The 23,508-nt window shown below is 45.5% G+C and overlaps 1 protein-coding gene across 1 annotated transcript in view; it reads right to left on the reverse strand.

Annotated features, from left to right (window-relative positions):
• The window catches only part of ADAM12 (ADAM metallopeptidase domain 12), a 175,803-nt gene that overhangs the window by 76,253 nt on the left and 76,042 nt on the right, over positions 1-23,508 (reverse strand). Inside the window, 1 exon segment of the mRNA XM_040071649.1 lies at positions 614-692. Coding sequence (XP_039927583.1) covers positions 614-692 — 79 coding nt within the window.

Below are 23,508 nucleotides of genomic sequence, written 5' to 3' on the forward strand. Positions count from 1 at the left end.
CATTCCTGCCTTAAGGGGTTTTTGTTTGTAAAAAGCAGGTTTTAACTGCTTATTTTAGCAAGGCATATTTTGTATATAACCATATTTATACATGTACATAAACATACACATACATACGCACAAATACAAGTATAAAGGACATCAACAACGCACTTATGGCCTGGATTTAAAAATAAACCCAACCAACACCCTCTCCCAAACCCCAGTGAGGAAAGACACCCAAGCCTTCCCACCTCTGACACGAACTTTTGCACTCTGGAAATCAGATATTTAAGGTTTTTTTTTCCAAAAGAGAACCCGGGCTTTTCTCCATGACTGATCAGCCATGACTGCCATAATTATCAAATCTTAATGGGTCTGTTTCCAAGAAGCTGGAAAAAAAAAAAAACCCTCACGAATTTTAAAAGTCACTCGGTTGAAACCCCAGAGCTCGCCTTTAAAGTCTGCCTCTGAAAGTTCATGTGCAGGATCAGAGCAGCCACAAAGACACTGAAGGCAACAATAAAAAAGGAGATCACACGTTGAGCTGTTTCATCCCAGGGCTCAGATCCCGGCAGAGAACACTGGATGTTAAGGATGAAGCATCACCTACCCACGACAGCCCAAACCTTACCGTGTGGTTGCGTGTGAGAACCACGTCGGTGCCGTCCCGCAAATAATGGGTCTCTGTGAAGCCCCTGGCCAACAGGCCCCTGGAAAAAACAGAGCACACGGAATATTGAGGCCACCTCACCTCGAGTTTATCCTTCAGAGGTTCTGTCTGAGATAAGGATCAAAGCCAGGCATTAAGGATTCGGTGACTACGGGGAATAAGGGAAAATAGAACTTCAAATATTGAAGCTGCAGGAACACGAACGCTTCCTGTGGTAATTGTGAATAGACTGCAAGTTTCCAGACTGTTTTCTCTTCCAAATGAGGACCCCGTGCCAGCACATTTCAGTGCTGATTCTTCCATGTAATTTTCAACACATTTCAGGTTAAATGGGAAATCTGGGGTTTAGGGTATTGTTAAGTAATGGTGGTTTGTTGAAAGGGAAAATGTTTCCCCCGTGTTCCTTATTTTCCCATCTAATCTGTTGTATTCATCAGCAAGTGACCACCCAAAGACCAATTTAGCATTTGGTGAGTGAAATGAACTCCTCCTATGGACACTCCAGGGAAAGCAGCGCATGAACATCACAGAACTCACAGCACTGGATTTATCCTGATCATGTGAAAGGACATGCACAAACAGAAATGTGGCGATTTCACAGGAGACTATGCAAGATCGTGGGTGGGATGAGGCAGCTTGTTCCCATCCTCTCCACACCTCGCCTCCTGCCTTTGGCAATGAGATAAAAAAAATGTGGACTTGCAATTGTCATTTTACAGGAATCTCCAGGGAGGGGCACGTGCGTGACAACCACGAAAGCTCCTCTTTGTGTAGGGAACTCATGGAAGAGGGAAAGATGCATCTGCCTCCTTTTTTAGAAAAAAAAGAAGTCTTGCTATGGGTCTGTTTTCAGCTCCTTATCTAAAGAGCATTTCTAACAAAGCCAGAAGGAGGAACACTCATTCACGTTTACTCCTAACGTAGGTCGTGAGTTGTGCTCCACATCACAAACACCCTTGAGTTTTGACAAAATTTCTGGTGAACTGCAAAAGCACAATATAGAAGGAGCCAAGAGATGAATGCCACCACCACCTTCAGAAAACTGGAGGGTGTAGAACACTGAAAATCCCTGGCTCTGCATTTCACAATGCTCATTCTGTTCCATTTCAAAGAGGTGTTTCTCCCTCGGGTTGTTCACCTGAACAAACCAGGCCCTTTCTTTTATTTAAAGCTGGTTAATGCTGCACCCTTGCAAATACTGTGGTGGGAACCGTGTCACAGTCATGGTACACATTTCTTGTATTTGTATAAACATTATAACTAGAGGATAAACACACATTTAATTTTCATTGCTGATTAATTGGCATCACATTAATATCCAGTGGCGCCATCAGGATCTGGTTGTGCTAGGAACTCTACAAACATTTATTAGGGAGAAAACCCAGCTTTAAAAGCTCTGTCTTGAGGTAGGGAAAAAGAAAAAAAAAAGACTCAAACAAGACCAAAACCAAAATCAAAACCAAACAAAACAAAAACAAACAAAACAAAACCAAACAAAACAAAACAAAAAAAAAAAAAAAAAAAAAAAAAAAAAAAAAGGAAAGAAAGGAAATTGAGGAAGTGGCAAGGCAAAAAAAATGAAGCCCCAACACATTATAGTGAGCATTCAAGCAGAGATTCTCGCATTTAACTTTTAAATTTTTCAGCTTATGGGAAATATTAGCATATTAATAGATATGGAATGGTAAAACACTGCAGCATTCGGTGGGTTCGTAGGAACTGGATCTCAGGCAACCACCACACCCACCGCAGGATTTGGGCGCCCAACCAAACACCTCGAGTTGATTTAGGTAGGCAATAATAAATTACAGCAGCCAGCCCCACAGAGATTCCCGTGGGGCCTCAGAGGACACCTGACTACAGTGGTGATCTCACCTCCTGTGCCTGCAGCCTCCACAAACCCTGCCAGCAGCAAAGTGGGCTGTATCCAACAATCCTGGAATGGTTTGGGTTGGAAGAGACCTTTGAGGTCTTCCAGTGCCACCCCCTGCCATGGCAGGGACACCTCCCCCTGCGCCAGGCTGCTCAGAGCTCCATCCAATATCCCTTGGGCGCTGCCAGGGATCCAGGGGCAGCCACAGCTGCTCCCGGCCCCCTGCCCACCCTCCCAGGGAACAATTCCTGCCCCAATCCCATCTAAACCCACCCAGTGTCAGTTTGGAGCCACTCCCCTTATCCTGTCCTACCCACTCTTGCAAAATGTCCCTCTCAGTTTCCTACTGTCTCATCATCACAAAGAGCAGCTGCTTTCATAATTGTCATTATTTATCTAACACTGCTGAGTTCTGCACTTAGCAGGCATTAATTGCCTTTGTAAAGGCAAAATCCCATCACTGAAGCCAGCAGAGTTTCCCTGCGCAGTTCTTGGGAATGTGATTTCATCCAGGGCAAGGGAGTGAGTTTCATTCAATGGGACAAAGTGCAGGTAAAGGTAACAGATGTAGCAGAAGGGCAAAGTGATTGAGCAACACAACTTGCTCTGTGCTCTGCTGTTTCCAAGGTGTTTGACAGCAATGATGATAAAGGTGACCTTTCTGCTGCTTTTCATGCCGCTCTCAGCCTCAGATTTAGAAAACATTTCATAGATCTGTAGGTTTGAATACCAGAAGGGATTTGTGATTACCAGCCTGCCCTGCCCCATTACAGGGATCATCTGACCTGAATTTATCTTCTGCTGCAATGACAGGGAAGGAACCAGATCCATTTTCCTACTGTAAAGATCCCTCGCCTCCATCTCCCACAAAGATGGAGCTGTCACAAACCTGGTAGATCTTAACTAAGCCCAACCTCAACCCACTGCACTTCACATCTATTTTAACGGTGTCAACATCCACTTTCCAGCCACTGGATTGAATCTCATTCCTCACATCAGAGCTTCATTTTTATTTGAGTCTTCCATGGGAAGTTCTTCCCACTGAAGTGAGGAAACGCAGCAGGTGAACAAATTCCTGGTGCGAGCAACGTCCCTGTCAGGATGGAAGCTTGATATAGATCCTAAAAATACTGGCTGAAAGTAGGAATTCCCACTGTGAGCTGTAAAAGACTGGTAAGGGCACCAAGATGATGGAATCCCACTGTTGGACTAACCTAAGGAAAGCAAAACAATGCCCCAAGGTAGAACACAGAGCTGTGGCTGCCCCTGGATCCCTGGCGGTGCCCAAGGGCAGGCTGGACATTGGGGTTGGAGCAGCCTGGGACAGTGGGAGGTGTCCCTGCCATGGCAGGGGTGGCACTGGGTGGGATTTAAGGTCCCTCCCAAGCCAAACTGGGATTCCATGACATCAAACCATGGGACTTTCACGTGCCACTGGGAAAAGAATCCGGCTCTTGAGGAGTCTGCACTAACCCTCCTTCAGCTGGGTAACTCAGACATCAGTGCTGAGACGTCTGCTCTGCTGCCACACCCTGAGAAGGAGCCAGGGAAAGGTTTTCTCCACACTGCAGAGGGTGAGGACCCCTGAGACACTGCCAGGGAGTCCTGCAGTCCCTGGCAGAGGAAGGAGATTTTATCTCCACTTGCAAAATGCCCAGTGTCCTAAAAGCTGTGTAGCTGGGTATGTAGGGTTGGTACCAGGGGCAGCAAGGCTTCCTTGAGAGGTTATGAAAATTAAGTGTAACAAGCACTCAAATTGCACTACTGAGCGTGCACCACTTCACTTCCCAGTGAAGGCAATCGTGTTCAACATACCAACAATCAATCCAGCATATGTATCTATCAGGTAATTTAATTACCCTCCCACCCCCCCCAAAGATAAGCAATACAATGGATTGATTTACACTTCTGGTTTTGAACCAGAGTAAAGGAGATTAATAGAGGAAAGTAAATTAATTTAGATGGCAAGCTACTTAACCTAATTGGATCAATGTAATTCTGAAAGAGCAGGGATCAAAATAACATTAATGCATCATAGAGCAATTCATCACCATGTCTGGAGTTTCAAATGTTGCCAGCTACAATGCTCAGCAGCGATGATTATCAATACTTTGCCCTGCATGAAGAGACAGAAACAAATGCTGTGGAGAACTGCATCAGCTGCTTGATGTGATTTTAAAAAATCAGCTGGAAGAACGCTACAACTTTCTCACTGATGCTCCACAGATGCAGAAGTGCAATTCTTGAGCACAGTTACTGACGAACTCAGTCACTGAGTTTATCAGCACAGTGATTTTTTCACATTTCACAGAACCACAGCACGGTTTGGGAAGGAAGGGACTGTAAAGCCCGTCCAGTTCCACCCCCTGCCATGGGCACGGACACCTTCCACCAGACCAGGCTGCTCAGGATCAAACTTCCCAGAGCCAAATGAACAAGTGGAAGCTTCCATGGCTCAGGAAGATAAATTTTATGCCTCCTGATCTGTGACAGCCACAGCACGGGTTCCCTCATCCTCTGTAAGTCAGCAGAAAGCTTCCATGTCAGACTTGCAGAAACATTTTCAGTTGTCAAGCAAGTAACCTAAGCCTCAGAGAATATGATGAATGTTATTTAAACTTCTAAACCTCACCTTCCTGGGCCCCCCACAAGGTGAAATCTGAGGTGGTTTGTTTGGGGAGAGGAAAAATGTCCTGGTCCAAGCACATCAGATTTTTTTTCCTCAATCCATTTAATGACAGGAGTGGTAATTTAACACACTGCCTCTCACTTGCAAATGAGAAAATCAGCCTCTGCTCTCCAGGCGCCGATATATTATTTCAAAAGGTTATAATGATATTTCATCACCCAGGGAGAGTCAGACAGACAGGCACAGGAGTCAGAGATGGAAAAAAAATCTAGTGGATCATACAGAGGTCCTCCTGGAAGCCAAGTGTGCCTTAGATCAAACCAGGTTCTGCCTCAAGGAACTGCAAACATCAGGAGCAATGCTGATCCCACCACTTCCCAGGGGAGATGCCTCTGCATTCCTACAGATGTTACTGTCACGATGCACTTCCCAAAACCCAGCCTTTGTTTTTCCCAGCCCCCTTCTTTCAGCAGCTGAGACAACTGCTCTCCTTCGTGGTACAGCTGTCATTCACATAGGCGCAGGTTATGATCAAAGTGTCCTTCAGCCGTCCAGGCACCAAGAAAGGACAAGAACTGCGCACTTTTCACGTCAGTGCTACTCAGGAGGAATCTCAGCATCATCTCAGCAGGAGCAGACCCTGGGGTTCAACATCACAGGGATGCCCTGCTTTGGTTACCTGCTTTCTCAGTTCTGGAGAGAAGGTGCTGTGCCCTGCTGAGCTCTGGAGGGGAACATAACGCTTCGTGTGCTCCGAAGGCTGATTTCCTGCTTCCCCTCGGCTTTGAGTCACAGCTCTGTGTAGTCACTCTGCTTTAGGAAGGACACTAGATATTCTCCTGGCTCTGTGGAGGATGGCAGTCAGCTGCTGCGCTGCCCTGTGTGACAGTGCCCAGGGCAGGGCAGAGGTGCTGCAGGGCTGGCTCAGGTGAGGCTGTGCTCCTTCCTTCCCCTCAGGAGTGCTGCCTGCAGCTCACACACCCCCCTGACCTTTACCCAGACTTTTTACTCTCCTTTGTCCTTCCCAATGATCAAGTGCCTGTTTTCTCCCCCATTCAAGCGCTGCCTCACTCTGTTACACAAACTCTCATTAAAACCCCTCGGGCGATGCGTTTGAAACCTTTCCTGCATCTGGGGGAGGTGAAGAGACTGAAACAGGATGGTGAACAGGCAGGTTTAAAGAATGTCATTTATTCTGCCTGCTGACACCAGCCTACTCCATTAATTCTTAAGCAACTCAATTCAGGTCATTTTGACCTTTACACTGAAATTAGTTGTAATTTCTTCAATTGCTGCATTTTTTTCCCAGCTACATCCAGAGGAATAAACAAGCCTGTTAAACCTGCTGCCTCTGCTCTGGTGGTCTCAGTGCAAGCCCTCACAAAGGTGACGCTCACAGAGGTGTTTTCCAATTCTTGTTTCTCATTACAAGGTAAAAAATGAGTTCAGCATGGTTAATGAGTTTCCCAAGCACAGGTACCTAACACCATTCTATTCACAAAACCATTGCATATTCTTTAAACACGCCACATTCTTTCCCCTTTTTTAATTATCTTAAGTGATTTGAACTGCTTTTGGACATTTTCCCATTGAATGTCTCCACTTCATAATATCATATCTGCCACACTCCAGTGTGCTGCCACAGAGGGGCTGCAATGTCATAATTGAAGAACCTGAGAGAATGAAACTCGTGAGCTTAATTAGCACAACAATTCAGAGGAAAAAAGGGAGTAAAATAAAGCTATAAGAGCTGGGAAATCAACCAAGCATCCCAGGTTTCAACAGGGGCTCTATGGTAGTAGCCTGCAGCCACTTTTACGTGGTCTGGAGGTGGACAATTTGAGCAGATCATACACTAGATTTGGAAAAGATGTCTTTGTGCTTGCACCCAGTCCTTTTGATGCAGAAATTCATATAATCCTGTGCCTACTGGAGTCCGTGTTAAAATATATCCCTTGGAATGAGCGGAATAGTGCCTGGCACACTGAGAAGCAATTCTGAGAAACACCTGCTACAGGTGAGTGATCCCTGGGCAGTGTGTGGGATCAGGCATTCCCATCCCTGGCTGCTCTCTGGCCTGCTGGGAACAGGGGGAGAAGAGGAACAAATCCACCTTCCAAAGCCTCCAAGCACCCTGTGCTCATAACTCGTCACAGAAAACCCAACAGTCTGAGCCAACAAATCCCAGCAGCCGAGGGAGAAAAGCAGCTCCCTGGCTGGCAATCACCCAGTGATTGAGAGCTTGCTTCTTTCCTGACTGCTGGGCAAATAATCCACGAGCTTCACCTCCCCGAATGTCAACAGGCAAAGACCGAAATGAAATCCAGCACGTTGGCGGCCTCCCGTGCTGTTCTGGGCCCTCAGTGCACACCCCGCTCCCATCACTCACTGCCACATTTATGTCACCATTTACTCGCCAAAACTGCAGCATTTATTTATCACTCTAATTCCAAAAAGCTAATGAAGAGACTACTGCTAACCAGTGGGGTGGGGAAAGCATGAAGAAGATAAATAACTTGTTTTCTGACAAAGCAGATGGGTAAAAAACAAGTTATTTCCCTAAAATGGCTTAAACTTGGTCAAGATGCCCAGGGTATCCTAACGGGACGGGTTTAGGAGAGCCTACACCTCAGACGGGAAGGAACAACACACAGGGCACGTGTGGGGGAACCCAAGGAGGAGCAGCAAGGTTCACTCTGTCCCCACAAGAGAGCTCAGACACAGCAAACCTTCTCCAGCAGGAGAGGGAATGGCAGCACTTCCACGGAGTTTGACTGGAGCTGATCAATCTCACACATCCCAAAAGCCAAACTCACGACTGGATTCCCAGCATTCCCACGTTAACCTCCAAGACTTCCTGACTGCTTCTCACTGTCCAATTCTCACAGCTCACAGCACCTCTCTTGGGAGCTGTTCTTGTGAGGAATATTTCATATCAGCTCCCTGAGCTTCCCTGAGTGGTGGATTAACAGAAATCCTGTCAGTGGTTCAGCTGGGCTGGGTGCCATGAAAAACAAACACTTCAGGAAAGGCTCCAGAACAACACCAGCCACAAATTGCTGTCAGTGATGGAGAGGTGCCTTGGCTAATGGATTTTTGATGGGAAGATACAGTCCTGTACATTTAGGCAAAGCCTGTAGGCTGCCTGCTTTGGGGAGACTTTACTTAAGTGGAGTAATGGAAGTGGCTTCAGTGCAACCCTGAAGCGACGCGCCAAAAGTGAAGGCGTTCTGCTGGAAATCACCACTGGACTCCTGCACCTCTGAGGCGTCTGTGGCAGAGATCAGAAGGAAATGTGCTCTGCTACCCTGGAGGCCGAGCCCAGACCCATCTGTGCAAGTGAGAATTCTGGATTTCCTCGGGCCGGACCAAAGACGGACACGGCTCTGGAGCTCCTGGCTGCCCTCCCACGGATCCGTTCCTCACATGGCACTGCTGTGCTTGCTGAGGAAAAGCAACTTCCCAGCGTTGTGTTTTATCTTCTTTTTGCCAGAGTCGGGATTAAATGTGTGAGAGGGTATTTCTTGTTCAGACTCAGTTGTTTATTAATTCTTATCTATGTTACAGTCTCACAAGCTGTGAGTTCTACGGCACTTCCAGCTAACAAAGTAAAAATGGAGCTGTATCTCGCTCTCTACAAGGCCTTTTATGGATAAACTGTACAATTAAGAAATGACACCTAAATTATTTTTACTTTTAACCCAATAACCAAACACCCCTGGCCCACAATTGGACTTTTCTATCCAATTACAAAGAAACACCCAGACCCATGAAGGTGAAAAAGAAGGACTTAACCTACACCCTAAATCCTCCATCTTGCTTTATATATATTACTATATTCTAAACCCTTAAACTCTGAGTTTTGCACCCTGTGCTGTCACACACTTCTATCCAAACTCCACACCCAAAATCCCAGTGCTGTCACTCAGTTTTGGAGCCTGTTCCACGGCCTCAGGTCAATGCAGTGTTTGCCTGGGGGTCAGAGCCTGTCTGCACAGAAAGTCTAAAATTCTCAGTGCCCAGGGTTCCAACCTTAGGCTTCCACTAAAACATGTACAAGATAATCCAAGAGCTTTTTATGACACTCTGATCTTGCCTGCCCAGGGCAGCGTTGGGAGCTGCAGATGCAGGAAACCCCGAACGAAACCAGGGCTGGAAAGACTCCCCAGAATCACTGAGATGTCTCAGAAGCTCAGAGGCACACACATCACAAGTGGCACACATGAGCTTTTTCATGCATTATTTTCCAACATGCCAGCCCTGCCTTTCACAAAACTCATTCTTCCTGGGCCCTGTAACGCTCCCTAGGATGGCATATTTTCAGTCAGTAGTAAGTTTGGAGATACTGGGCTGGAAAGCTGTCAAATTCTATTTGAAATGTCTCAGTTAATTAAATATGTCACTTGTAGCAGAGTAAAATTATGCTGCCGAACAGATGTCACCGAGCAAACTGTCTGACTGCACTCGCATCTGAACATTTTCAGACTGCTACGGAATTCTGGTTAAGAGATCCAAGAAAACTCTCTCAACACGGAAAATTTATAAACACAGAAATTTAAGTAACTCCAATGAAAAATCAGAACTTATTAAAATAGAACGGACAAAATGCAAGCAGTGCTGAGGGATTACAAAAGGTTATTGCAAGCATCTGCAATACTTCTAGGAAGCCAAGTTCCTACAGTAATGAAAAGTCACAGAGCCTAAGTCTATCCTTAGACTCCAACCAACAATTATATCCTCTCTGTACCTTACTCTTGCTTTGGAGTGTGTGCCTGTAGGCTTGCATTTGCATTTTTAATTTTAAAGAAGTTTTATTGCCATTTCTGCCAATTTGTTGAAACATGAAATCGTATTCTTGTTTTTAACCAAACCCACAATTTCCTCCTTGCCACCAGCACGAACCATTCGCTCTAAGCAGGCCGTGCTCATATTTCCCTTGCAGAATCATGGATTTTTAGAGATATGTCTTCATTTTGCCCTGTGCCTCACTGTCCCTCTCAGCAGCCTTTTAAAATGCTGGGTGAAGAGGGCAGGGATTGTAAGATCTTTGTGCTGAAATCTCTGTTTAAATCCCAAGCCTATAAATCTGCTTTAAAACTCTGTAAGTGCAAAAACCCTAAAATAAGCTGCAGGCTGTCAGACCAAAGGTCCACCTTGTCCTATGCCTCCACCAGTAGCCAATGCTAGAGGATATAACTCACGAAGAGGAGAAACATTCTACATCTCCCCAAAACACTGCTCCAGCTCTGCCTCTGAATCCTTTATGAGCCTGGGATCAATGCAGGGTGGAAACTGAGATTAAACACAAGCTCACAAGGGTGTTCTCAGCATCTCCTGCCACTCTTCCTCCCCAATTAAAGCAGTGACTTCCAGGAAGATCAATTAATTTGGCAGCACAAGCAGGCTGCAGCTCTGTGCTCAGGCTCAGGGCACAATCACAGCGTGCTGCGATTTCAGCGCCCAGCACAAGTTTAGTGGCACAGAAAAACAGCCAGGAACATCCCCACTGCGGTCAGGAACCTGGGTGGCTTTGTTTGACCCCTGTGAACTCCTGTTAGCACCACTCCCACCCCAAAACCCCACCGCTGCTCCCTGGCTTTGGCAGCAGCAGCACTTCTTGCGCAGCGGCGTCACTGCACGGTGCCTGAGCCACTTCTTGAACAAGCACATCCTCAGGGACAGGGGATGCTCCCACCCTCAGCCCCTGGACAGGGGAACACCTCCCAAACTCCCCTCAGCTGCTGCAATGTGGCACTTTGGGAAAGCCTGGAGGGATATTTCAAATAACATCAGGCTATATTCTCGGGAGATTATGGCTCATTTCCAAATAATTCTGCTTCAAGATGTGACTTAAAATTAGGATGAGGTGATTCAAAACAAAACCAGGGGCCTGAGCTACCAAGCAATCAGTGAGTTTAGAGGGTGGAGGCAGCTGAAAGGATGGAGGTTGAAATATTCCTCCTTCCTTTCTCTTTCTCTTTCTTCCCTATTAATTATGTTCCTGCATTCCCTGCACTTCGCTTTAACCTTCCTTCATCATCTCTCCACTCCTCTCCTTTTCCCTGCTTTATTCCTCCCCTAACCCTTCTTTCACCACCTCCTGCATGCTGAAGTTTATTATTCAAGACGAGAAACATTTACGTTAGTACACAAAAACACACAAAAAAAGCAACACCACCACACCGGTGCTTTTCTTCAACCAGCCTGAAAGCCGTGGGTGCCCGGCAGGGCGTGGGGCTGGCACCTGCCCGTGCCCAGCTCCGTAAGATGTGGCACCAGCAGCACCTTTAATGGAGTCAACACTGCCCATCAGCCCTGCTCTCAGCTCAGGCTCCATGCTCCTGTTTTTCAGGCAGCAGAGGAAGAATAACCAGTGAAATCAGTAAGGGTGAATTAGTTTTTTAACGTCTTTCTCTGCTTTTTCACCTCTCTCTCTGCTCTGCACTTCCCCTGAATCTAATTCCTCGACTCTGCCACGTGTCGGAGCCCTTCATGAGCAAATTAAACCCATCAATCCAGCAGCAAGTGACTGCAGGGGAGCATCAGAGCAACGCCCGTGGCTTTGGAGAGGTGAGCCACGACTTTGAGCACGGAGCTGCAGCAGATGGAGGTGGGAAGGAAGGATCCACCAGCATCCCTCTTCCTCCTCCTCCCTGCACTCACAGGCACAGAGAGAAAAACCCCACAGCACCAGCTCCCTCTCCTCGTACTCATTTAGGACCTGATTAAGGTCAGAAGCAGGTTCTGACTCCTCTCTGCAGCAAGGCTTTTGCTCCAAACTCGCTCCTCACCCACTCGGGGGCTGCAGTGAAGTCTCTGCAGACAGGCTGGTTCAGTGAGAGAAGGATCAGACACCATCTTCTAGTGGTTAAGAACACAAAATTATAATTTTCTTTTCAATTCCAGGAAGTAATTAGTTTATAATAACATTTAACATTTAGTTGCTGACAGAGATATGACACTTATCTCACATAAGTCATTTTAATTATTCCTACTAACCCAGACCTCCAAAATATTGTGCAGTCTGAGCTAACAATGCCTTCCCAGATATTTTTGGTTCTACTGTCATTTGAAAAATTGATGCCTAGAGCATCAGCATTTATCAAGCTCATTATAGATTTCATCCAAATGACTACAGATAATTAAAAGTATGCTTCATTTTTATTGTAATGTTTTCCCCCCCTAACACTGCAAAGTAATTCCGTTGTTGCTCAGGGTTTTAGGAATTAATGTAGACTCGTCTGCCAGAAAATGAAGTTCCACAGGATTATAGGCAAACTATTCATATATCCAGATGTGAGTCAAACGTGCAGAAATTATACGTGCACACCCACAGATATATTCACAGATATACTTTGGAGTACTATATGCATTTTCACATACATTAAACAATCTTAAAAATTAATTGTTAATTCAGGGAGAGCTACAGACTCTTGGGTAACCACTCCCTGAAAATCAGTCTTCTTTAAAGCACTTGGGCAAGCTGGACACACAGAATCCCTTCAGAATTTTATTTTACACTTACATTTATCTGTTTCTATATGAAATATGTGCACCTGGTGCCCCATCCTCTTACATCACACAGATTTATTCACACTTAAATGAAGCAAGCTTATGCTACTGCTGCTGACCTGAGAAATCCTGGCAGCCTTTGCTTTATTTTGTGTAATTGTGTGAAGAAACACATCTTTTGGGAAACTGTTCAACAGGATTCTGGAGAGCCCCCATGCCCCAGCTAAGGTTTAAGTGATTTATTGAAAGTTTTTAGTGATGCAAAACCCTTCAGGAGATCTGTGAGCTAGCTGGGCTCGCTCTGCAGTGGGAACTGTCATGCACAAGTGAAAACCAGCATTGCTGGATAAAGGTAAGCTTGTATTTCCACACAGAACTGCATTAACTTTTTTTTTTTTCCCCCTATTATTCATGGATCAGGGTATGTCTGTCATACCTGGAACTGCTCTGGCTGCTGTTAATAATGCTCATACAAAACTTAAACCATAACATTTATGTTGTTTAAGTACTTCTGAGGCTGCAGTATTTAGTACAACCCTGAGTTTGACTGGCACACCCACAACACACTGAGCACAGAAATCTGCTTCGTTCTAGGATCCTTAACATTACTTGAATTAATTAACTTCACGTATGATCCATTCTCCTCGGCACCGCCTTATCACCAAGAGCTTTATGTTTTTGCATGACTTTCCACGTTACTCTGAAACTCAAATCACCTATAAGTAGCAGTGGCATTAAAAAGCAATTACAGATACATGCCTTTTTAATGTCCCTATTATAATCCACGCTGGCAAATCAGAGAGATAATATTTAATGAGACAGACAGGGAAGAAACTCTCCTGATTTAGTGTTAACATCCACCTGAAGCAGTGCTAGCGAGGGGCTGCTGAGGCAGCTTCAGACTGAAATAAGAAAGAAGAGGAAAAAAAAAAAGACAACCCATAATGAGAAGCATCTGACATAAATATTAGGAAATTGATCTATATTTTATGAAGGCCCTTTTATCCAAGACAGTTTAGGTTTCCTCCCACTCACGGAATGGATTCGCAGTGAAAAAAAAAACCCCTCGACTCAAGAGGATATTTCACATGCAGATTTGGATTTTATGTAAATTATTTAAGTATGTTTTAGGAAGTTTGGGCAGTGATGTAGAAATGTTCCCCTGCCTGCGCACATCAGTCAAAGAAATAACACTCATCACCAAGGAATTCAGCAGGGCAAAAGTTTTTGCCGGCTTGAGCAGGCTTAAGACTAGACTGCAGCATGGAAAAGATGAAGCTGTGTGATCCTATCCCTGAAATTTGTCTCCTGCTGATGACAGGACGAGAAGGCAGTGCCTTGGCCCAGGCTGTTCCCAGAACAGCACATTGCAAGCTGCAGAAATCCAAACCAGAGAACCTGCAGACAGATGGGAATGCTATAATATCCAAGAGGAAAATGAGGCAACCTTTACAAGCGGGATCTCAAAAGAAAGGTTAATTACACACCGGGTCAGACATTGGCTTTATCTCCCGGTCATTACCAAACCTCTCAGAATCATCTTTCTTTGAGATAAACTCAGGCCAGGACGTGTTCATCCCTCTTTTGGTGTTGGACAGGATTAGGTAAGGTGGGAGATTGCTTTTAACAAGAGTGAACTAGAGAGACAAAAACCCTGTAGTAAATCCCTCCAAGAGTTTTCCAAAAGAAAACTTTGAGACACCACAAGGGAATCACGGAATGGTTTGGGCTGGAAGGGACCTTAAAACTCATCCAATGTCACCCCTGCCATGGCAGGGACACCTCCCACTGTCCCAGGCTGCTCCAGCCCCAGTGTCCAACCTGGCCTTGGGCACTGCCAGGGATCCAGGGGCAGCCACAGCTGCTCTGGGCACCCTGTGCCAGGGCCTCAGCACCCTTCCAGCCAGGAATGCCTTCCCAACATCCCATCTAAGTAATTTATCTTTTGATTTAAGACCATTTCTCCTTGTCTTGGGCTCAAGGTAATCAACATATAATTATCCAGTACATGGCAAGCACAAAAAAACCCCTCATTGCTTCCTCGCACGCTGCCTAATTTTTACTCTTTAAACGTTCAAAAAGAGACATAAAACACGTCCCACATTTTTTTACTCCTGGGGAAACTGTTTTTACTTGGTGAGAGATGTTCCCCTACAACTTTTCCACGGCAGAGAAGCAGATCAGATTTTATCAGAGCTGTGCTGGATGCTCGGCCAGGGCAGCCACAGCAAAGGAGGGTTTGACCACTCCTGTGTGTGTCTGCTCACACAGCTTACAGAGGAAGCACACGAGAAGGGAGGTGCCAGGATGTCAGGGGGATCTCGATAATACTGGACAAAAAAAGTTCCAGCAGCTGAGGGGACAGACGACACGATCAGAGCCACCACCAAAATGGCAGGGAATCCAACAATTTGGGAAATGTGTAATGGGATCCTGAGCTGCTCCCCTCCAGGCTCCTGGTTTTAATTAGATCCTTGTCCAAAATAATGGGAAAGGGTTGGATTTTTGTTGTTGTTGTTGTTGCTTTTGGTGTGTTGTTGTTGTGGGTTTGGTTTTTTTGGTATTTTTTGGTTTTGGGGGTTTTTTTTGGTGTTTTTTTTTTTTTTTGTGGGGGAGGTTTGCTTGTTTTTTATGTGTTTGTTGGTTGGGGTTTTTATTGTTATGTTTTGGGGGGGTTGGTGGGGTTTTTTTGTGTGGTTTTGTTTTGTTTTTGTTTTAACTGATGGCTGACGTGCAGATTGCAAAAAAAAAAAAAAAAAAAAAAAAAAAACCAACAAAAAATGAGCTGCTCTGAGATTAGACAGCGATATCATGGTGCAATCGACCCAGCCCAGCCACATTCCCCTCTCCCCCCTCAGTTCTGCCAACTGTCTGCTCTGTTATCAGGCTGAGCAGGAAGGAGACGCCGCAGAAATTCCCAATATTCCCTGGCTATGAGGAGGCAGAGCACGGCTGAGGTGCACGGAGTGAGCAGAGTATAAAGAGGTGCAGTAAAACTGCCTGACACCTCCTGCATGCAAAGCTCATCAATCCCAGGGATGGCAGCCCGGCAGCCCAGCCAGCTAAATAATAAAAGGCACAAAAGGAAAACAGAAATAAGGGAAATCAAAGCAAAAACCCACCAGAGAAATAGGTAGAATTTTTTTTTTTTTTTTTTTTTTTTGGTTAATATTTGTGGGTATTTTCTGGTGTCAGCAATGCTTTGGAGAAACCTTCCACTGCTTGGAGTGCTCTGAATACTAAGAAAAAAATTAACTCTATCCCAGCCAAAACCAGGACAATGCTTTTCTCTAATTCCTGACCAGTTTTTATGGGAAGTTGTCAATTCTTTGAAAAGCCCAAATTCACTGGACTCACATTTTGAGCCACAAGTAGGGGTTTCATTTTAGCAATAAACCACGTCCCCTGCCATGGCTTTTTGGGAAGGCAGAAGCTTTTATGATAATCTGTCACAACTATGGTTTTAGATGCTGTTAATGAAATATCTCTTGATTCTGTCCTTGGACCTGGATTTCCCTTGCTCTGCTCTGATTTGCCACACTCCAGACAGGATGAATATTCCAGCTGCACTTTGGGAAGTGCAATGTCACGCAATTTCCATGACCTCCTGAGACATGTCCTCCTTATCATAACACACCAAAGGAGAGGAGCTTTGCTCTGCAGCTCAGAATCTTGGGGTTTTTCACCATCAAGAGCTATGGGGAGGTTTTCCTTGGATTATCATCATCAGTGTGGCTGCTAATTTCTTTACCTTGATAAAAACTGTGCTGTTAAGGAGTTCAACTGATGAATGCCCATATTTGGTTTCACGGGCATGTTTCAGACACAATTAGAAATGCACAGGAAGAAATATTTCATAAATATTAGGGCAGATCAGCAGAATCTCATCATTTCCTACTGAGCTGCGGTGGTTCATATCAGCTGAAAGAGATATGACAATAAAAAATAAAAGGATTAAAAAAAGACTATTGGAATTATCACCAGGCAGCAAACAAATGAAGCTGAGTTTCGAGCTCAATGCAAGACAGCAATTGTAGCTGGTGAGGGAAGGAAAAAAAAAAAAAAAAATGACAGCACTGGAATTCCAGAAATCTTCTCTCCTAAGAGGAAATACCTGGCTCTTCTGATGGATGAGAGGCTCAAAGTAGAGTGTCACTGAAACAGGAGAGTAACTGCAGCTCCAGAGCCCCAAATCTGCAAGCACTGCCAAAAAGGAATTTTAGACTTCAGCAAGACCCGAGCAGAGACTCTGTGGCTTGTCTCAGCTTCCTGGTGGCTTAAAAGCTGGAAAGAAGCCAGAACCTCAGCAGAAATACCTGGAAAGCCTGGCTGGGAAGAAAACAGCCAGGAGTGTGCCTGGAGAGGGGAGGGCACAGGGACATCAGTTCTCAGTGAGATTTCCCTCACTGAAAGTTTGCTGAGATCTAGGGAGTTTTAGAGATGTTGAAAGTTTCTCCAGCACAGGCTTGTGACTCTACACCTCAACAAACAGAAGGCAAATCTTCCCTTCCCTCGCCTCCCAAAATTCCCTCTGCATCTCACGGAGCCTAATTTTGCTTATACATCTTCCCATCTCTTTTTTTTTTTTTTTTCCCTTTGATGCTCTAGAAAGAAGAAATCTCATGGCCTTCTGGGCCGCAGGTGGTTCCAGCAGGGAAGCAGTGACCGGTGACCCTGGGAGAGGAACGGCACGAAAACGCCGAGGTTTTGTTTCTCCGTTTGTGTCTGAAGGATCCCCACTGCCAATTACAACCGGCTGCTGTCAGGGAGCATTACCCCGAACAAGATCTCCAGAAACACACAACCAACACGATTCTTGAAGCTTCTAACACTGCAGATCCGTGCAAAGCTGGAGGACAGTGATTTCATGCTGCCAACAGCTGTCACAAGCAGTAGGGTTTCATCTCGGCGCTGGCCTAACAACAATCTTTTCCTTTTCTATTTTGTGCTCTGGCACATCCTCAGCTGTCACAGCAGATCTGTCAGGCAATATTACCCTCCCAACAATATCAGCTCAAATTGCTTCCCAGAATATTCCTCTCCTGGCCTCTCAGAGGCATGAGCCTATTTTCTCGACTGCTGCAGTAGAGCTAATTCGCTCCCCAGCAGCGTGCCTTTTCCCTGAAACACCAAATTCGAGATGTCAAAGATGAGTCCAGAAGGCAAATTCATGTAAAATTTTTGTTAAATCACAGCACTTATGTGCTGAGCTGTGGTGGAAAACTTCCCAGCTGAACGGAGAAAGCCTTTTGCTCGTGGCACCAGTGCCGTGGAAATTCAAGTTCTGCAGCCCAGTCCAACCTTTCACCCACCAGGGAGATGTGGAATGTGCACTGCTCTTTTTAAGCTTTGCCACTTCCTAATAAATATCTGCTCTGGGGACTGCAGATGTGAAGAACGTAACAGGAATCCTCAAGAAAACAATGCCTCTCCAGTGGTATTGACATAAACATGGCTATTAAAACAAAAACCAGCCAAGATGGGGAGAAAGGGAAAATGGCGTTCTGTTGGAATCCCAGAAACTTAGAATTTGGGGTTTTTGGTGTATAGTGGTACGTGTGAGTCAAGATGGAGGATTTTGGGTGTTGTCTAAGTCCTTCCTCTTCACCCTCTTTTTCCTTCTTCTTCATGGGTTTGGGTGGTTTTCTGTAATTGGGTGAAAAAGGTCTGCATTGCAGGCCTTGGGTGGTCATTATTGGGTCAAAAGTATAAATAATATAGGTGTCATCACGTTATTGGGGGATTATTCCTTAAATAACCTTGGAAGGAGTTAGAAGCTCTCCATTTTACCTTCGTTTTCTAAGAGTTCACTGTGTGTGAGCCTGCAAATACTGTATACAGATAAGATATAATGAACGTTCCAAGTCCAAACTCGAGCTTGGTGTTTCCTGACTTTTATTCATCCTGACCTTGGCAGAGAAGAAAAGAAGCGAAAACCTCAACAGCGTTCCAGGGGTTAAAAATTAAGAAGAAGCTGACCTAGTGGAAGGTGTCCCTGCCCACGACACAGAGTTGTAAAAAGATGATCTTTAAAGTCCCTTCCAACCCGAAGCACTCTGAAAGAGCTGCCACAGGTACCCAACACATGACGGGTCAGCACTCCCCGCTGCAGCACTCAGAGAGCTGCTCAGACCTTTCATCCCTCTGCAAACATCTGTATTCTGAAATCCTGCCCTTTCCTGCAGACACAGCTCTCGCTGTAGCAGAGCCCTGAACCTCCTGTGGGTTTATTGTAAAGTGTCAGCTGTGAGTAGCAGCGAAGGAGAAAGGCTGACAAATCCCCTTTCCCGCTGGATGTCTCTATGTTCCAAGAGCAGGTGTGCCACAGCATGAATATTTTTATTTCCACAGAGGAATTATTCCCTCATTAGAGCGTATGAGCTGCCTGGCACAGCTGATTTCACACTTGGCTGGCGCAGATGATGCTACAGGTCACACAGTCATTTTCTGCCACGCAAGATAAAAAACCTCTCTGCTGCAGTCAAACCCTGAGCTGTCTTCATCAGGGCCGGTATTTCACTCAAATCATCACAGCAAATATGGTTTATCTGCAGGCAGGAGAAGAGAGGAGTAATCCAGCAGGCAGGATTCAATCTAAGAGACAGACAATTCACAGGACAGCTAAATTGGGTCTGCCCAGAGGTGGACATGCACCAAGTATCCCAACAGTGAACTGCAGACAAGGAAATTAAGTCCAGCCGGTTGAAACTGTAATGAAAACTACTTTCAAGTTTTCTCTCTCCCCTCTATTTGCCTGCCAATGGCTTGTGGGGGGCACAATTTCATTTTCCTGTTTAGCCAAACATCTCCCCCTCTTCCCAATGGGCAAAGCCTACCAAGCCTGGATAGGAACTGCAGAATCATGGCAAGGATCCAGCTGAGATTTCAGCACCCATTTGAGTAAAACCACGTGCTTACTACCAGCTCTCCTCAGAAAAATCTTTAAGCACACAGCTGAAGCTTTTTAAGCCTTCTGTTGTGTGGTTTTTCTTTCAAAATTGTTTGATAAAAGTAAATGCTGGGTAAACAAGTGCTTCAGGAGAGAAGCAGCTCTCAAGAGCGCAGGTCTGGGCTGGGGCTTGTACATTCTCCAAGCCCACGTGTGCTCAGGGCACTTTCTGCCAAGGTGTTGCTGTACCTTGAAAGCCAAAAGGCAGCAAACAGGAAGGAAAAACTGAATTGTCCTTCATCTCCTTTGTGCACGGGAACTGCTGAGAGCGCCCAGAGTGTGACTCTTCACTCTGGCCCGTTTAACAAAGAAAGAAATCAGCTGTAAAACACAAAAAGACAACAACAGAGCACCACTGTCCCTATAAATGTGCAGTTTGGACTGCAGTGGCTCTGATATCCAGGATTAAAGAGGAAATCCTGGCTCCTCTGAGCGAGAAGGCAAATCAAACACCAAGAGAAGAGAGTATGGCACAGACCACTCCATGCTATCATGAAGACAGAGGACTGAGCAAAATCATTCAGCAGGTATAGGAAAGAAAAACAGTGCTTTCATTAAAAAGAAATCATTAAAGAAAGGCTCTCACAAGCAGGGCCAGCTCCTGCTTCCCTCAGGTATTCCTGGTCATCCATAACTATCAACATTTTTCTGCCTCGCATCTGATTAACTCCCATGTGAGTTTGGAAAAGGCTACAAAAATCTTCATTAAAATGAAAGGAGGGGTAACTACAGGAAAGAGTCCCTTTGCAGCCCTCATGGTATTTACAGTTCCAATATCAGCAACCTCTGCACTGTAGGCAGAATGAAACATAATAAAATTAATTGGGGAAATTTTCGTATGTGGAGAGAAACTGGAAGAGGCGAAGGTTATGGCTCTGGAAAATCAGAAGGCTGCAGAAGCTTTAGACATAAAGCACAACTTAATCCTCTCAGTTTGGTTACAGCAATTTAAAATCTGGAGGTTGCACCAGGAAACTGGTGAGGTTTTCTACAGCTCCTCACTGGTCTGTGCCCTCCAGGCCAACACCAGGTGCTTCTGTCCCAGCAAGAGACCCCATAAATGTTCAGGCTCTCCAGCACCCTGAGCCAAGCAGTGCAGAAGAGCAATAGAAATTGTGCTACAGTACAAGGGAGGATCATTATCCTCCTAAAGTGGTCCAAATTGTCCTCTGAGGTGTCAGTGGTTACACCATTTCCAGGGTAAAAGCATCTTTTCCGTGTGGTTTCCCAAATGCTCATACCCAGCTCAAGCCAACCATTATGCCCTGAACGCAGAGGATGAAGGAGTTCACCCTCCCTGCCCTGGGTGTCTCAGCGAGGCCGGGCCCCAGAGGAGGAGTTTGTGAAGTGCTGGTCACTGCAAATGGATTTGAAACATCAGCTGGTGGCAGAATGGGATCTGCAGTGCCAACAGGAAAGAAAGGCAAAGGCAGAAGAGTCCCAGAAGGGCGTGGTGTGAGACAGGGGCCAGGTTCTGTGAAGGGATCGATCCAGGCAGAGGGGCAGGGGGCAAAGAGGAACAGCAGGCTTGAACTTATGAACTGCACGATGCTGCCTCACGGTGTGAAGGCGAATGATTCCGCTGAATTGAAGGGGATGTCTTTTGGCACTCATATCAGGCCCTGCTGAGGCTGGGGAGCACCAGGACAGCTTTAAACCTTTATCCAGCACCCCTGAAACACACCCTGGAGCTTCCTTAAGGGGAAAAAGAAAGTCTGATACTTCAAGGTTGGCTAAAAGAGAAACATCTGAAATAATACTTGAGAGCAGGCAGCAGTAAGGGAGACAAAAGAGAAAAACAAGCAGCAAGTACCCCTTGGGTCTACTTCTAGCTCTCCTACACTGAAGCAGCTCCTGGAATTCTCTTCATTTGTCCAACTTCTTCGTCTCCTCATCTGTGAGATGCAGTCATGGTGTCACCCCCAGCACTGCAGAGGAGGCAGAGACGTGGAGATCTGCCCTGGCTATCTCACCGAGGTCTGTGCACATGGACAGACACAGGAATTCACAGGAATTCAGCCCCAGCACTGCAGAGGAGGCAGAGGGACATGGAGATCTGCCCTGGTTATCTCACCGAGGTCTGTGCACATGGACAAACACAGGAATTCACAGGAATTCAGCCCCAGCACTGCAGAGGAGGCAGAGGGACATGGAGATCTGCCCTGGTTATCTCACCTAGGTCTGTACACGTGGACAGACACAGGAATTCACAGGAATTCAGCCCCAGCACTGCAGAGGAGGCAGAGGGACATGGAGATCTGCCCTGGTTATCTCACCGAGGTCTGTGCACGTGGACAGACACAGGAATTCACAGGAATTCAGCCCCAGCACTGCAGAGGAGGCAGAGGGACATGGAGATCTGCCCTGGTTATCCCACCTAGGTCTGTGCACGTGGACAGACACAGCTCCAGGAATTCACAGTGGGAAGAGTCTCCCGTCTGGTTTCATCAGGCTTCTAATGCAAGGTCTTAAAGATAAATCCAGCTCTTAATTAAAACTGAAACATAATTCAGACACCACTTCCAGAGAGGGAATGTGGCTACATCCATAGGCAAATTAGAGGCAACCACAGGGGACCCCATCATATTCTTGTGGTGGAAAATTCTAGCCTGATTACAATTAATTAGCAACATAAAATACATTACCGCATCACCAGTAGAGAAAGACTGCAGGACTATTACGTGTTCTGCTCTTAAGAATTCAGAAAGAGGGCAAAACTGAATTATCAGGTGAGAGAGCAGGTCCAGAAGGGGGGAAATGACTCTTAAAGAACAGTCATAATCCATCTTAATGTATAGAATTACAAATTATTTAAGCAGTGAACTAAACCCGTGTTTTCTACTGTCTGTATAAAAATACACAACACTCCATTGTCAATTAGTTCTAGAGTTGAATCAGTGCCCCTGTTTTTTACCTTTTCAGTAAAACTCCAATGTAATCTTGTTAGGTAAGTTGTGTCTGTAACTCATGTAGTGTTTTGCTGCCAGGTGTTCGTGTTTTAACAGTTTTAGACTATTTTCAACAACTATGATATTCTATTGAAATGGTATTAATTACCTTTTAAAAAGTTATTTAGCCAGAACTAACAAATGAAGAGCAGAGTAAATGCAGATGAAGAGCTGGGAGCAAATGGCCACTGGTTTGTACTCAGCCACAATGAGATTCCAAGCCCACAACTAAAAAAAGTTGTTTTTACATCCCCACTCTTATCCCTCTCATTTGCTCCATTTAATCAAAAGGTAGAGCTCAGAGTCACATGCTGAGTTATGGATAAATAACAATTGTGACTCCTTTCAAGCGTAAAAAACTATTCTTACTCAACGTACTCTAAAAATAATTGCAAAATCACTTATTTTTCAACAAAATAACGCCCAAACTACTGGTTTTAAGATCAGTTAGCTGTCTGAAGGAGAACCTAGAGAGGAATTCAGTATTACCAGCGAAAATACATGAAAAATAGAACTCACATTTCCTACCTTGTGCACTTTTCAGTGCACCTTTAAAATCATCCCCCATTCTTCAGGAGGACGAGGCTTTCAAGTGGCTTGTAAGGTGCAGAGAGGAGCAGCACAAAGGCAGCACAAAGCAGCCAGCCCTGGATCCTGACATTATTAATGGCTATTTCTCCAGCTCTGAATTCTGCAACGATTTTACAGAAAGTGGCTTTGCCTGTGCCTGCACCTCCCAGCTCTGATCTGATCCCGGCTGCGTTTCACTGAGGGGATCTCCTCAGCTGCCCATTGTGCTCTCTGTCTCCAAATTCAGCGTTTTGCTGCATTCCAGCCTTCCTGTCACTCACATCCTCACTTTTGTGCCTGAATGGCACTCATTTGCTTCACCTATTAGGAAACTGAGATTTTAAAGGGGAATAAACGACGGGAGTTCTGTCAGTG

This window comes from Hirundo rustica, chromosome 8 (genome assembly GCF_015227805.2).
Source record: "Hirundo rustica isolate bHirRus1 chromosome 8, bHirRus1.pri.v3, whole genome shotgun sequence".
Lineage (NCBI taxonomy): Eukaryota > Metazoa > Chordata > Aves > Passeriformes > Hirundinidae > Hirundo > Hirundo rustica.